Source organism: Geotrypetes seraphini, chromosome 7 (assembly GCF_902459505.1).
Source record: "Geotrypetes seraphini chromosome 7, aGeoSer1.1, whole genome shotgun sequence".
In the NCBI taxonomy this organism is placed as follows: Eukaryota; Metazoa; Chordata; class Amphibia; order Gymnophiona; family Dermophiidae; genus Geotrypetes; species Geotrypetes seraphini.
Window position 1 is genome coordinate 154342292 of NC_047090.1, and position 17020 is coordinate 154359311.

Genomic DNA, 17020 nt, shown 5'->3' on the forward strand with positions numbered 1-17020 from the left:
TTTTGTTCGGCCAGGGTTTGGATGACCTCATGGCCAGTGTGCAGGACCATAAGCCTAAGGTCCTCCCAAGCACTAAACCTTGCCCCGTCAGGGCTGCAGGACATCCTAATTTTCGTCCCTTCCGGCACCCTCACTAGTATGCAGGACCCACGACCTCGGGTCAAAGATTTGGAGCTTCTTCCAAACCTCGTTTCAGAGGTGCAAACCATCAGCAGTCCTCAAATAGGTTTCCTCCTGCACCCCCTGCACCCAGCGGAGGCAACTTCTTATGTTCTTATATCCACATGACATTTTATATGAAATCTCTCATCCAAAAATTGTCAAGTTATGGCTGACACATACCATTGAAATACCTCTCTTCTTACCAGCATTTAATAAACAAACTCCTAGAGACCAGAAGTTCTGATGCCAGGCCTCTGGTACCTCTCCCTTGTGTCGCCGGGCGCCTCTCAGCCTTCCTGACAGAGTAGCAGACTTTTACCTTGGACCGGTGGGTCCTAGAGATTTTTCAAGACAGTCTCAAATTGAAGTTTTACCGATTTCCGTCTGACTTCTTTCTGGCTTTGCCCATGGGGCATCCCAAGAAAGCACTACGAGTGAAGGGCGCTGTTCACAGACTACTGGATCTGGCGGCACCCCACCTATCCTCCCTTTCACCCCCCCTGCAGCGAGAACATCTCTCAGCCGCTTCTGCCATGCACACCACCACCACCCCTAGACAACAGGCTCCGGTCTTACTAAAAAAAACTAAATATTAAGTCCTCAATTTAAAAGTAGAAAGAGTGTTTCCTGCTTGCAGCGCACAACTGCCGACAAACCTCCCTGCTCCTTACCTTCATGGCCGGCGATTTCTAAATTGCCTTCGTACGAGCAGCTGGAGCGTTGAAGTTGCATGTGACTGCTGTAAAGGTCGTCTCTGATGCAACTTACGGTTGCGTCAGAGATGACTTTTACGGTAGCCACACTCAACCGCTGGCCACGAAGGTAAGGGGCAGGGAGGGAGTAAGGAGATGTTTGGACTGGGCGGCGGCAACAACAATCAGTAAGGAGGGAGGGAGCGTGATAGGTAACCGCGCGCGTTCCCTCCTTTAACTGCAGGAACAAGGTCATTTACCGCTCCACGGGGCGGTGAATGGCCTTGTTCCCATAGCCACGGTAAACACAGCTTTTCCCCACCGTTTTGGCGGGTTACCCGCGGGTAACAGCCACCGTGTCATTCTCTAATGTGAGTGTAAGCCTCTTTGAAATCTAGAGAACTTAACTAATCGTTCTGATCTAGAAAGGGATATAGAGATGCTAGAGACAACATTCAGAATTTTTCTCTGATAAGAAATTTGTTGAGTGCTCTGAAGTCCAAAATAGGTCGCAGATCACCTGCCTTCTTCGGAACTAGGAAGTAGCAGGAATAAAATCCCCTGCTCTGCTCCAGAGGAACCACCTCGATGACACGGAGAAGTAGCAGAGCCTGAGCTTCATGAAGAAGAAGGGTGGTCTGCGATGGATTGGAAGGATACTCTTTTGGGGGTAAATCTGGTGGATTCTGGATGAAATGAAGAGAGTAACCTTCCCTGATGATTGAGAGAACCCAGAGGTCGGATGTAATAAGTTCCCATCGTTGGTAAAAATGATGGAGATGACCTCCAATGGGAAGAGGAGAGGACAGAGGTATAACGATTGAGGTTATGCTCTGTATTAGATGGTCAAAAAGACACAGAGGCCTTGGGTGCAGCAGAAGTCTGAGGTTTTTGCTGCCTTTGTTGCTGCTTCTGTTGATTCTTAGGGGGTGCCCTTGAATAAGGAGCCGCCCGCTGGGGAAAACGCCTCTGGTAGGATGGAAGAGGTCTGGAAACCTTAGAAGTAGAAAGCTTAGGCTTTGGCATGATGATAGAAGCAAATGATTTCTCATGTTGAGACAAACGTTTGGTAGCTGCCTCGATAGCCATCAAACAACTCAGTGCCCTGCCAAGGGATGTTGGCTAGGCAATCTTGAAGGTTCGGGCCCATATCTACAGTGCGAAGCCAGGCAAGCCGACGCATAGCCACCGAGAAGACAGTGACACTCGAGGAAAGTTGAAATGCATCATATGAAGATTGAAGAAGATGCATGGGGAGTTGAGCCAGAGCGTTACACAGCTGTTGAAACTCTGGTAGTCGATGTTGTGGAATGTATTTGACAAAATCAGTCATGGTGTTAACTAAATGCTTGAGATAAGAAATGAAGACAAAATTGTAATTCAAAACTTTGGTTGCAATAAGTGAATTTTGATACAAGGCCAAACTTGTCCATAGTCCTGCCCTCTCTTCTTCATAGACTTTGGCAGGATTGGTTCTTTTTAAAGACGACTCCATTGATGGGATAATTGAGACTTGTCAAAGCCTTTGCAGTGGACCATCCTGTAGCGAGATTCCAACTTCGCTGGCACAGTAGGAACAGAATATGGTGTCTCAAGATTGCGTTTGAAGGTCTGAGAGAGAAGTCAATTAATGGACAATTTGAGAGACTCCTGAGGATGAGGCAGATTCCAATGTGATGTTCAGATCCTTACTCATTTGGTAGAGGGACTTAGAAAAGGATACCTGATCTGAAGGAGGATGACCTTCTGAGGGAGAAGGTGACCTCAAGGCACCTCGCATAGCAGAGAATGAAGGTGAAGCTTCTCTGGAATAGTGATACTTGAGATCTGAATATGCAAGTATAGACACCTCACTGAGAGAACAGATAAAATACCTCGCAGGAGAACTTGAGTGGCGAGAGTGGTAAGGCTCTGCAGGTGGTCTTCTCGACTGAGGAGTTGGAGGCCTTGAAGAGTCTCAATGCCTAGATAATCGAGACCTGTCTCGAGAAGAGGATCAGTTCCTTGATGGGTATCCCGACAGCTGATGCGGAGAACTGTACCTCGAATCACGGTCCTGTGATTGAGTCAGATCCAGCTTGGAAGATGAATGTCGAGGAGTCCTCTCCCTATTCCTCGAAAAGGGCAATGCCTTATGTGAGGAAGGAGGGCTGGAAGTTGAAGATCGACGTCGAGACACCAAAAAGGACTCAGCTCCTTGTGTCGAGGTATCTCGAGGCACTCGGAAGGACTCAGCTCCTGGTAGAGATTGCGTAGTTCCGATCGAGACACTCGCATAGACTCAACTCCTTGCATAGTGTGTGTAGATTCCATTTGAGGCACTCCTAAGGACTCGACTCCTTTTAGAGAGTGACTAGGTTGAGCTTGAGGCACTGCCAAGGACTGGACTCCTTGTGATACTGCTGAGTGCTCAGGCTGAACTGCAGAAGACAGAGTCGAGGCAGGAGTGTATTTGGCAAGCATATTACCAAACTCCTGATGCTGAACTGAGGAGATGCTGAGACGTGCCCTGCTCTGGGCAGAAAGGCACTCGCGAACTGTCTAAAATTTTACAAGCAAATCTGCTTGCGAGGCTGTCTGCATCGGGACTCTGTGGATGACGTCACCCACATGTGAAAATATGCTGCCTGTGTTCCTTTTGAACCCCAGAAAAATGAAGATACATCAATCCATTCAGGACATGTTGGCAATTCCAGCACTGATGGCCTGGCAATATCTGCAGGTCCTGGGGCTCATGGTCACGACGATAGATGTTCCATGGGCCAGAGCCAGGCTATGTCCCTTGCAGAAGTCCCTCTTGTCACGGTGGAGCCCGCAACAAGATCCTTAACATTGCCACTGCCTTGGATGGTGGTTGCTCGCAGTAGCATACGCTGGTTGTTGAGCCCATTAAACTTGGAACAAGAGCTACCCAGATTGAGTGACTCACCATGGACGCGAGTCTCTCAGACTGGGGGGCAGTGTGCATGTCTGCCCCAGTGCAGGGCCAGTGGTCTGCCTCAGAGAGCATTTGGTCGATCAATTGCCTAGAACTGCAGGCGATCCGCCTCACCCTTCTACGCTTTCAGCAGTGTCTCCATCGTCGAGCTGTCTGGGTGTTCTCAGACAATGCGATGGCAGTGGCATATGTCAACAGACAGGAAGGCACCGGGACCCTTTTCTGAGCCTGGAAGCTCGGTTGCTGTTTTTCTGGGCAGAAAAGCATCTGGTGGCCCTGTCCGCAGCTCATGTGGCAGGCACAGAAAATGTTCAAGCAGACTTTCTCAATCGGCAGACTCTGGATCCGGGAGAATGGTTCTCTCCAGACGGGTGTATGGCAGTAGGGCCATCCAACGTTTGACCTGATAGCGTCTGCTGGGAACAGGAAGGTGGACAGATTCTTCAGCCGCCGGCAAGAGGCCGGCAGCGAGGGTTTGGATGCCCTGGTACAACCTTGGCCTCTGTCTTCCCACTGTGACCCCTGATAGGGCACCTTCTGCGTAGGGTGGCAGCTCACATGGGCCAGGTGATCTTGGTGGCTCCAGATTGGCCACGAAGGCTGTGGTATGCAGACCTTGTCCAGCTGAGCATTGAGAGGGGACTATGTCTCCTCTGCCATCCACGGCTTCTCACTCATAGAAACATAGAAGATGACGGCAGAAAAGGGCTACAGCCCATCAAGTCTGCCCACTCTGCTTACCCACCCCCTGTCTATGCCCTAATGACCCAATTTCCTTATCTTGACCCTCGTAGGGATCCCACATGGGTATCCCATTTATTCCTAAAGTCTGGCACGCTGTCTGCCTCGATCACCTGCACTGGAAGCTTGTTCCAATGATCAACCACTCTCTCTGTGAAGAAATACTTTCTGGTGTCACCATGAAATTTTCCGCCCCTGAGTTTGAGCGGGTGCCCTCTTGTGGCCGAGGGTCCCTTGAGAAAGAAAATATCATCTTCTACTTCGACACGTCCCGTGAGGTACTTAAATGTTTCGATCATGTCTCCCCACGTTCCTTAAGAGTGTAGAGCTGCAATTTGTTCAGTCTCTCTTCGTACGAGAGACTCTTGAGCCCCGAGATCATCCTGGTGGCCGTCCGTTGAACCGATTCAATTCTGCGCACATCTTTACTGTAATGTGGCCTCCAGAATTGCACACAGTACTCCAGATGAAGTCTCACCATGGCCCTGTACAATGGCATTATGACTTCAGGCTTTCGGCTGACGAAACTTCTATTGATACAACCCAATATCTGCCTTGCCTTAGATGAAGCCTTCTCCACTTGATTGGCAGTTTTCATGTCTGCACTGATGATTACTCCTAAATCTCGTTCTGCTGAAGTCCTAGTTAAAGTTTCTCCGTTCAAGAAGTACGTCCTGCATGGATTTCCGCTTCCGAGGTGCATGACCTCAGGGTCCCATAGCGCTCTAAGATCCAGACTGCTTTGGTCATGGAGCATGCGGCATTGACAGCCAGCACCTATTTGACAACGGTCATATCTAGAGCAAGCGGAAATCTACTGTTATCCCAGGACAAGCAGGCAGCCTATTCTCACAAATGGGCGACGTTATCGACGGAGCCCGAATGCGGAAGCCTCGCAAACAGACTTGCTTGTAGAAACTCAGAAGTTTCGAGACATCCGCACCGCACATGTGCGAGTGCCTTCCCACCCAGCGCTGGATGAGTCTCCTCAGTTTTCCGCGGAGCCAAGAAGTCTGTCTTTGACTCTCTGCGTTTAACTTACTTTGTGCCTCCTCTCACCACGGTTTGTGTTAGTTTTCTTTAAGTCCCTGTGTTATTTTATTTCTTTTCTTTCTAGTTAAAAAAAATTTTATTTTCTTCCGTTCGATTGGAGGGGCAGGCCGCAGCCCAGGGGCTTTGACTTTGCGGCTGCTATTTTCCCTCCTATGTCCCGGCCAGCAACGGGCTTCAAGAATAGCCAGTGCCAGTGTGCGATTTCCCTCACGGGCCCACACTGTCGGTGCCTCAACTGCCTTGGGCCAGGCCATCAACCGAAGTCGTGCAAGCGCTGTGCTACTCTTCAAACTCGTGCCCGTAAACGTTGTCCAAATTTTAGTGGAGAAGCTTCGGGAAGAGTGAAGAGTCGGGATGGACTATTCAGTCACACCCTCGTCTTCGAAAGTGGCCTCGGGTCCACCTACCGAGGGTACTCCTGCCTCCACGACTCCGACCTCGAGTATCATCAAGCCTTCCTCGTTTGCGGCGGCTCTTGCTTCGAGTACACCTGCTGTATCTTCCCCTGGTTCCTCAGGTCAGATAGCTCAGCTGAAGTTCCAGCGGTGGTCATCAAGGTTTCTAAGACTTCCAAGTTGAAGCACATTTCCACTACCACTTTGGAACCTCCAACCAAAGCAGGTGGTCTGGTTTCAGATGCAGATCCATTCTTGCCAACTTTTTTCCAGACCATGTTAGAGCAGCAGTTCATTCATTTTCTAACTAATATGGGACCGAAGCTAGCTACTCTAATCCAGCCTGGGCATTCTGCAGACTCCCGCTAGGTCGAGCCTCTTCCTATGCCTCCAGCTGAAGCTACACACTATGCAGGGAGCAGAGTCTCTGGCATCTATGCACTTGAAGCAAGGAGTAGATTCTTTGCAAGTGCCTCGACAGGAATCCTCACACTCCATACAAGGAGCAGAGTCTTTGGGAGTGCCTCGAGATTCCTTCACCAAGCCTCCTGAGCTTAGATCTACAGCTTCTAGCCCCATCCATTCCTTGATGGCAACGTCTGCTTCCATCTCCGAAGCCAAGTCTCCTCGATCCTCGAGACCTGCTTCCAGGTACCACTTTCATCATCGATCGAGACCTACCTCAAGGCATACCTGCGGGCGTAGCTCTTCTAAGGAGCATCCTTCTTCAACTAAGCCTTGATTGACACCTTCCAGCTCTACTAGACCTCCAACTCCTCGATTGAGGTCTCCGCTTCCAGACCTGGAGGACTCAGCGGCTTCTATTGCTTCATCCAAGCCTTATTCTTTTGATGACTATTTTACTGCCGAAGCTTCATCTTTGACCCAGGCTACCTTGAGGTCCTTGAGTCCCTCTTGAGGCAAGGCATTAGTGGATCAGCTATCTTTCTCTTCTTTTCTTCGTCAGATGGCTGCTGACTTGGACCTTCAGTTAGATGCTGGTTCTAAATACTCTAAGGAGTAACTTGAAGTCATGCATCTTCCTCAACCGCCTACAGAGTCACTTAAGCTTCCCCTTCATAAGCTTTTGTCTCAGACTTTTACATGATACCTGGAGATTCCTTATGCAATTCCTGCTGTTCCAGGCAAGTTGGACTTCAGGTATAAAACTCTACATTGCAAAGGATTTGAGAATTCGCAGTTGTCTCATCAGTCCCTGCTTGTGGAGTCCTCCTTGAAGAGATCCCATCCTTCCAGAGTTTGCTACTGGTCCTCCTAAAAGGGAAAGGAAAACCATGGACAAGTTTGGACGTCGCCTTTACCAAAATGCTATGATGTCCTCTAAAGTCCTCAATTATAATTTTCATTTTGTCACTTATTTCAAGTTCCTCATTGATCTTCTTCCAAAATTTCTCAGCTATTTAGATACACAAAAGCACTTCGAATTTCAAGAAGTCATAGCTACTCTGTCACAACTCAGATTACATCTTCTCCAGTCTTCGTATGATGCCTTTGAGTTGTCTGCCAGGGCAACTGCTTGTTCTGTAGCAATGTACCGCCTAGCCTGGCTTCGTACTATAGACATGGACCCTAATCTTCAGGACCGCTTGGCTAATATTCCTTATCAGGGCAACAACCTCTTCGGTGAATCTATCGAGGCTGCCACCAAGAAATTGTCTGAACATGAAAAATCTTTTGTGTCTATTGTCAGACCAAAGCCTAAGCCAGCTCCTGCCAAGCCTGCATGCCCTCCTCCAATTTTCCAGAGGCGTTTTGCTCCAAGAGCGACTCCTTATATTCGTCCGCCTCTCAAGAAACAGCAGAATCAGAAGCAACAGAAATCTAAACCTTCTGCTGCACCTAAGGCTACAAAGCCTTTTTGACTGATTAAAACAGAGCTTAACCTCCACCGTTCTGTCTCTGTCCTCTCTTCCCCCCCATTGGAGGTCGTCTCCATCATTTTTATCATCGATGGGAGATAATTACATCCGACCTCTGGATGCTGTCAATCATCAGAGAAGGATACTCTCTTCATTTAACTCAAGTTCCACCAGAGCTTCCTCCAAGAGAGTATCCTGAAGTATTCCTGAAGAAGACCGCCCTTCTTCAGGAAGCTCAAACTCTGCTTCGTCTCCATGTATCGAACCAGTTCCTTCGGAACAGCAGAACAGGGGGTTTTACTCCCGTTACTTCCTTGTTCCGAAGAAGATGGGCAATCTGCGACCCATTCTGGATCTCAGGGCTCTCAACAAATTTTTAGTCAAAGAAAAATTTTGCATGTTGTCCCTAGCGACCCTGATTATGCTCTCTGGATCTCAAGGAGGCTTATACTCGTATTCCCATTCATCCCATATCAGATTTCGGGTGGGGAATCTGCATTATCAATACAGAGTGCTACCCTTTAGCCTGGCCTCATCTCCCAGAGTGTTGACCAAGTGCCTGGTAGTAGTAGCAGCAGCTCTAAGGACCATGGTCTTCAGGCGTTTCCCTACCTAGACGACTGGCTCATCAAGGATTCCACATCTCAAGGGGTTATTGTAGCGACCCAATGGACTACGTGGTTCCTACAAAGTTTGGGATTCGAAATCAGTTTTCCCAAATCTCAACTTCAGCCCTCTCAGAATCTGCAGTTCATCGGAGCTGTTCTGGACACTATCCAACTCAGAGCATTCCTTCTGCAACAACGTCTGGAAGCTCTCCTTCAACTCTGTCATTCAGTGTCTTCCCGCTCTTCCATCTCACTACTAGGTCATATGCCTCCACAGTACACGTGACTCCTTTTGCCAGACTTCACCTCAGAATTCCTCAGTGGACCCTGGCATCTCAGTGGACGCAAGCTTGCGACCCACTTTCTCAACCCATAGCAGTCACTCCTTCCTTGAAGCAGTCTCTGCTGATGGATGCTCTCTTCCAATCTCTCCAGAGGCTTACTGTTTCAACCGCCCCCCCCCCCCCCTATCAGAAGGTCCTCACAACAGATTCTGCAACCTAAGCTTGGGGCGCTCATCTCGATGGTCTCCGTATTGAAGGCCTCTGGACCAGTACGGATCGTCAGTGTCACATCAATCTGTTGGATCTCAGAGTGATCTTCAACGCTCTCAAAGCTTTTCAACATCTTCACGACCAGGTAGTCCTCATTAGGACGGACAACCAAGTTGCCATGTACTATGTCAAGAAGCTCCATCCATCACAACACCTTCCTCAAATCTGTCTACATCCAAGGGGCAAAAAATTGCTTAGCAGACAACTTGAGTCGTCTTCTGCAACCTCACGAATGGACACTCCATTCCTCGCCTTTACATCACATTTTTTCACAATGGGGAACGCCTCATATAGATCTCTTTGCAGCTCCCCAAAACCACAAACTGCCTCAATTCTGCTCCAGGATATATTCTCATCGCCTCAAGGCAGATGCTTTCCTACTAGAATGGATGAATCTCTTCCTCTATGCATTCTCTCCATTCCCTTTCATTCTCAAGACTCTTGTCAAGTTGAAAAATGCTCATGCCACCATGATTCTGATTGCTTCTGGGTGGCCGAGACAACCTTGGTGTACTCCCTTCTACTTTAACTCATCAGCAGGGAGCCATATCTTCTGCCAGGTTTTCCATCTCTGCTTACACAGAGTGAAGGATCTCTACTTCATCCCAACCTGCAGTCTCTACACCTGACAGCTTGGTACCTCTCAACATAACTCCTCTTCAGTTTTCTCAACCTGTAAGAGACATTTTAGAGGCTTCTAGAAAGCCCACCACTAGATAATGCTACCACCAAAAATGGACTAGATTTTCTACGTGCTGCATTTCGCGATAAGGAGCCTCAACATTCCTCTATCTTCTGTGCTACATCGATTTGAGTCCATCTCAGTGTAATTGCTGCTTTCTATCAGCCTATTGAAGGGAAACCCCTCTCTGCTCATCCGGTGGTTTCCAGATTCATGAAAGGACTTTTCAATGTCAAACTGCCTCCAGTGGTTTGGGATCTCAATGTTGTTCTTGCTCAATTGATGAAGCCTCCATTTGAACCAATGTCTACGGCTCATCTGAAGTATCTCACTTGGAAAGTGGTGTTTCTCATTGCCCTCACATCTGCTCGAAGAGTCAGTAAGCTGCAAGCTTTAGTTGCTGATCCACCTTTCACTGTGTTCTATCATAACAAGGTGGTCCTTCATACTCATCCTAAATTCCCATCTAAAGTGGTTTCAGAATTTCATCTCAACCAATCCATTATTCTTCCAGTGTTCTTTCCAAAGCCTCATTCTCACCCTGGAGAATCAGCTCTTCATACTCTGGACTGTAAGCGTGCTTTGGCCTTCTATTTGGAACACACCAAACCACACAGGACTGCTCCTCAACTTTTTGTCTCCTTCGATCCAAACAACTTGGGAAATCCAATCTCTAAGCGTACCATCTCCAACTGGATGGCTGCTTGTATCTCTTTCTGCTATGCCCAGGCTGGATTACAACAACAGAGTCAAGTCAGAGCCCATAAAGTCAGAACAATGGCAGCTTCAGTAGCTTTCCTCAGATCTATACCTATTGAGGAAATTTGCAAAGCTGCTACTTGGTCCTCGGTTCATACTTTTACTTCTCATTATTGTCTGGATGTTTTCTCCAGACGGGATGGCCATTTTGGCCAGAGAGTATTACAAAATTTATTCTCCTAAGTTGCCAACGCTCCCACCATCCCATTCTGGTTAGCTTGGAGGCCACTCGTATGTGAGAATAGGCTGCCTGCTTGTCCTGGGATAAGACTAGCCGTTAGGTGCCATGCATTTCTATGGTCACCAAACAAACTTATGGCAATGACATCCTCATTAGCCCCATTATATATTTTTTCACATTGTTCTAAAAAAAGTAAAAAAAAGTTTAAAAGAAAATTAAAGGAACATCAATGACATTGAGATGATTTTGGATTAGTTATATTTTCAATGTCTTATTTTTGACTGCAGGAGATACTGTCCTGGGATAAAGCACAGTTACTTACCGTAACAGTTGTTATTCAGGGACAGCAGGCAGCTATTCTCACAACCTACCCACCTCCCCTGGTTGGCTTCTCTGCTAGCTATCTGAACTGAGGAGACTCGCCTAGTGCTGGGCGGGAAGGCACTCGCGTATGCGCGGTGCGGCTGTCTTGAAACTTCTGAGTTTCTACAAGCAAGTCTGCTTGTGAGGCTTCCGCATCTGGGCTCTGTCAATGACGTCATCCATATGTGAGAATAGCTGCCTGCTGTCCCTGGATAACAATGTTACAGTAAGTAACTGCTTTTGTGGCTTATGTGAAAGCCTGGACGTGCTTTCAGGCCTGATGTTCTAGATCCCAAGTGGATCCCTCGGCTCCCTCCGTAACACAGGTTCTGGATTTCCTGCAAGCTGGCATCAAGAAGGGTCTTGCTGTCTCTTCCCTTCATGTTCAGATAGTGGGCCTTTCGTGCCTAGGTCCTGCTTCGCTCAGGGGTTTTCTGGCGTTCCATCCGGATATGGTCCGCTTCTTGCAGGGGGGCAGGGCAGCTGCGGCCTCCCTTGAGGTTGCCTTGTCCAACGTGGAATTTGAACCTGGTTCTCCATTCGCTGGCTCTGGCTCACCCACCTTATGAGCCCCTGGAGCAGGTTGCTCTGCAAGATCTCACCATTAAGTCCATCTTCCTTGTGGTAGGGTCTCAGAGCTCAAAGCTCTCTCATGTAGGGAGCCATTTCTTCGAATCACAGATTCTGCAGTCATTTTGAGGACGGTGCCATTCTTTCCCCCTCTCCTTTTGTATCGGTAATTAAATTTGTACGTATATACTTTATGTTTATTTGTAATAAAATTGTTTTATTTTTAAATTGTTATACACATTGAAATACTTGACATGCGTGTACAACAAACTTTTAATAAACTTGAAACTTCCATGTGAATCAGGAAGTTGGCTGCCAGCCTTTGTTCCCAAGTCCAAGAATAGAATCTTGCAGTCACTGGATGTTCATCGTCTCCTTCTGAGATATTTGGAGGCCATCAATGAATTCTGTCTCTTGGACCATCTTTTCATACTTTCTGGTCCTGCTCAGCAGGGTAGTCCCGCATCTAAGATTACCATCTCTAGATGGATCCACGCAGCCATTTCTGCTGCTTATGTGGTTGCAGGAAAGAAAGCCCCCTTGGGGTGAGGGCTCATTCTACCAGAGGAACGGAAGCCTCTTGGGCCGAATCCACAGCTGTTTCTCCTGAGATTTGCAGGGCAGCCACCTGGTCTTCCCTGCACACTTTTATCAAGTTCAACCGGATTGATGTTATGCCTGAGCATGATGCTGCTTTTGGGGCTTTGATCCTGGTGGTGGGCTCATCGTCCTTCCCCATGATAATTTGGTACTGCTCTGATACTTCCCTACAGTTCAGATTACAGAGGGGATTGTACAAGAATGAAAGATTAGGTTCTTACCTCTGCTAATCTTCCTTCTTGTAAATCTCTGTAGTCTGAACAACCACCTGTTTTTTGTCCAAGTTGCAGGTTGCCTAACTGGTAAGCTAGATTTCTATTTCTGACCAGCCTCGCTGAGAATGCCATTCTTTCCTTCTAAAATAGGCTTTAAGGGGTCCCCGGATGACTGCCCCCTTCTGACCATACAGGCTGTGTCTCCTTTTCCAAATATGTACAGTTCAAAATTGTTTCGTGTTACAGTTGAATGTTATTGCTATGTTTCGCCTTATAGCAGTTGCTATTTTGAATTTATTAACATGAGCAGAATTGTGTTGCGGGGAGTTCTCCGTGCCCCCCTTCTCTCTCTTTTGTTTCCTGTCTCTCCTGTAGACTTACCCGGCTTGGATACTGACCTTCAGGGAACATGTCACAGGAGATGGACCCAGGGGGAGGGGCCAGAGCTTGATATTTGAGAATCCTACAGATTTTGGCTGCATGAGATGCACAACACCCTACCGTTCAGACTACAGAGGAGATTTACAAGAAAGAAGATTAGCAGAGGTAAGAACCTAATCTTTCATTTTAAAGATATCAAATTTCTGTTGTTTTTTTCAAGATGCTCTGGTGAAATGTCGTTTTTGTTATTGGTTTAATAGGAAAAGGACCTGTCAGTGCATTTAATTAATGTGCATGTTGTAGTAGTCTTAGCATTTTTTATAAATAATCTTGAAGAATAATGAACTGGATTGGGTTCATAGATTAGGGCTCCTAATGTCCAACTTCTAACACATAAAATAGAGAAATGTAAGAGTTAAGTTTCATAATAGGAACCTTCATGGTTACAAAATAAAATGAGGCACAATATGAAAGCCTTAGCTATTAAAAGTTGTATGCTGTAGTTAGTTTTAGCGTTGACTATTACAGTAATCTTACTTTGGAATTCTGAAGATGACATTTCTTCTACAACTGATTCAGAATATGGTTATGCAGCCAGTGGAAGTTAGCCAATTGAAGGTTGGTCCCCAAATAATTTGCTTTAAGGCTTTGTTAGATAAAAAGATATGTTGGACCCAGTCATACAGTGCTTTAAATGCTAAATTAAGTTGTTTTACTAGGAATTTTTATTCTTATGGTATGAAGACCTTGATGGTCCCTGGGCTAGGTATTACCTAGTTGACAATTGCAAGTAACATCCATATCTTCTGTTGGTGTCCCTGTATTATGGAATGAGTTTACAAAGGGCTTGCATCAGGTTAGGATCATTTTGGTTTTAAGAGGCAATTGATTTTTTCTTTTGTTTTGTGATAAGACCCCTGGTGATTGATTTTGACAATGCTGAGTGAAGGTATGAGTCTTAGAGGTTTTGCATGGGGTGAATTGATAAGGATTTTAGGATGTTTTGTATTTGTATGTCTTTTTCCTCTTCTGCCAATATGGTCATTAAAAACTGCCTCCTCAATATACTTATCATAGTACTCTTCGCTATGACCAGTCTGGTCTCTAGAATAAGCTCTGTAATTGTCTATTGTAACCTATTCATTGCCATGACTAGTCTGTTTTCAAACGATTGTGAATGTCTACTTGTAACCCGTTCAGAGTCTGGAAGAACGGGATAGAAATAGAAATAAATAAATATTACTGTTTTATGTATTTTTTAATTAAAAGGTTTATAATCTGCACTTTCATATCATTCTAGCTGGTTTACAATTTAAAAATAAATGCATGATAAAAAAAAATATTAAATAAAGATAATACAATTAAATCAACAATAAACATAAAGCAACACCATAAAACAAATCAGCAATAATTGGCATTTCAATTTATACAGCGGTGTAAGGAGCTCCAAATATCACTCAATAGGAGGCAATAGCTTTCATAAATTATGCCTTCAATTGTTTTCTAAACTGTAACATTGAGTCAGTTTACATAATTCAGTTGGTAGAACATTTCATAGCATAGCACACTGGGACTCATGTATTGGAGGGGCTATATATAGAGCCAATTAAAAAAAAGTCTAAAGCAGTGCTTTCACAACCCTAGAGCCACCCCTATGCATGGTTTTTATACTACCAAAAAGAAAATGCATGAGAACAGTCCACTGTATGCACATCTCTCATGCTCATTTATTACAGGTATTGTGTTTGGGACTCATTGACATCAAGTATTGGCTGGGGAAAATTAATCCTAATAAAGGGGTAGGAGCAGCAAAAGGGGAAATTTTGGGAGTAAAAACAATATCATGGGACCTTTTTGTAGACTTCTATAGTCTTCTGAGTCAGTGAACCAAATTTATTCATGCTCATTTGATTTTTATTTTACAGATGACAATATGGAATTTGTAGATAATGAGAGAAGACCACATTTTCCTCAGTTTTCATACTCTGCCAGTGGAACAGCTTAATATGTTGCATCTTTGAGTTCAGAGACTGCATATTTTGTGACTGTCAATTGAACACACTGTAAAGAACTTTCTAAAGTCTCTAAATTGCAAAGTATACAACAATTTAGAGGAATTTTATAGGAAGCCTGAACATTGAACAGCTCTCTGAGAAAGAAAATGAATTGTTAAATTTCACACTTTGATCAAGTAAATGAATTGTGCTCCAAACACTGTTCAGAAGTTATACGATATTCAACATATCGGCAAGAATGCAAGACTTCAGAAGACCACCATCTCACCTTTTTCCCTTTATTTATTTCATATAGTTCATTATCTAAATGAGTCAACATTGTGGCCAATTAGATGTAGTTAGGAAAAATATTAAGATTATAGTAGCTAGTGCAATAAAGCAAAGTGAACAAGTTCTGGATTAGAGGTTCAAAGTCACTTTGTGTAGCAATGAAGTGTCAGGAAAGCAATGTTGTGAACAAAATAGCCTCAGTGAGGTAAATCGGCAAGCAAGAGTTTTTATTCTGAAGTCAGTCACAAGATATTACATATCAGTTCAGTAATGCAAGCCTACCGCAAAAGGTTAGTAGTCACTGCAACAGGTTTTTTTTGTTTAAAATATTAACTTGGGATGTAAGATGTGCTGCTGTAATTCCTTGGAAGAAATGGATTTGATCTGAAATGTTCTGCAAACTTACCCACTCTTCATAAACACCCCACAAAAACATAGCTCATTTGAATACACAAGCAAAAACTGTCTACAGTGGCTGACTTCATCTGCCTTTCAGTACTTGCTGACTTTCTGCACTGCATCTGATCCTGCTCTGTGCAAGGTATCTTCCAATAGACTTTTAAGTGAGGCATACCCATGTTTCTCAATTTAGAAAAAAGGGACTAAATTTAAGATGGTTCCTACATGTTGTACTCAAACTGTTCAAATTTTCTAATCTTGATGAACAATTTTACTTTTTTTGTATCATGTTTTCCAGCTTTTTAAGCAGTCTTATTCTGTTTACTCTGAATGAATGAATGTATTCAGCTGTAGATTGCACTTTTTTAATATTGCTTTTGTTTTCTTTTCCTTAGCTGTTTAAAAAAATGAAACGTATTGCAATTATTTAGCACTTCTTATTTCTTGTGCAGGGGAATGCATTAAAAAAAAATCCTCACTTTCCCTAAAGAATTAAATGGGGAAATATTCTAGCACAGAATGCCCAGTACCAGGACTTATTTTTTGTATGATGTTCAACTCTAGTATTTTTACTTGTATGATAAAATTTTCCCTCAAAATTACATAAAAATAAAACGTTTAACAGGCTATATTTTGTCTCTTAGAGTTGATTGATACTTGTGTGTACAAGACCATTTTTCTAAGTTCAGAATGAATCTGATCCATTATACAGAAGTCCTGGTCAAACAGCTGAGTTTGCACAGTTTTTCTTATCAGGATTAGAGGCTGATGAGGTTTCCGTTTTGGCAGCAAACCTGACCCAAAATCCGGGTTTAAAGTTTTTGCCAAAAATGCTTGTGTGTTTTTGACTGAAACCAAACCACCCTTCTCACAATCTCTCTCCTACACCTTCCTTCCTCACCACCGGTCCTACCTTAGTGAAGCCCTGGTGGGGTTTTTTTTTTACTTTTTATTTATTTTTGGTTTATTCATTTATCAAATCTTTACAAGTAAAACTACTTCAAAAAATACAGAGTCATAACCAACCGTAAACAATTCTAAACCAAGAAAAAAAAATATAAGAAAAATTAAGTGTTGGAACTAGGCTCTTCCTTAGACCACAATATTTAAAGTGCAAAAAGGGAGATAGAAATTATAGGGAGAATTTTACAAAGTATAATTCAAAGTAATAAGTCTCAGATGGCAAAAACACTATTGTCTTCAAATTTTAGAACTTCCATCCCCTGCATTGGTTAACCCCTTAAGGTCCAAAAAAGATCTTAGATGTTCAGGAATATAATAAAACATATCTTAGATCCAAGTATTTGATGATGTATTTTCAGGGGTAGGCTAACATAAAAGTTGCTCTCAACTTCCTCATTTCTTCTCTCATTGCAAGAAATTGTCTTTGCCTCTTCTGTGTTATTCCTTACAGGTCTGATTTGTTAATTTTAATGGAGACTTTTTAAACTTTTACATTAAAACTATTTATCTGAAAGCTGTATTTATCCCTGATATATAGGGTTCCATCCTCACTTTCTTTGTTCTAGATTCTGTTGTGGGGTTTTGTTTCCTTGTTTGCA

General features: G+C 44.4%; 1 protein-coding gene across 3 annotated transcripts in view; it reads left to right on the plus strand.

The window, feature by feature from the left end:
• AKT1 (AKT serine/threonine kinase 1) overlaps positions 1-16089 on the plus strand; it is a 368034-nt gene extending 351945 nt beyond the window's left edge. For all 3 annotated transcript variants that reach the window (XM_033951246.1, XM_033951247.1, XM_033951245.1), the window contains one exon: positions 14700-16089. In XM_033951246.1, coding sequence (XP_033807137.1) covers positions 14700-14779 — 80 coding nt within the window. In that variant the 3' untranslated portion in view covers positions 14780-16089. The remainder of the gene's footprint in view (positions 1-14699) is intronic.
• Positions 16090-17020: the final 931 nt, after the last annotated feature.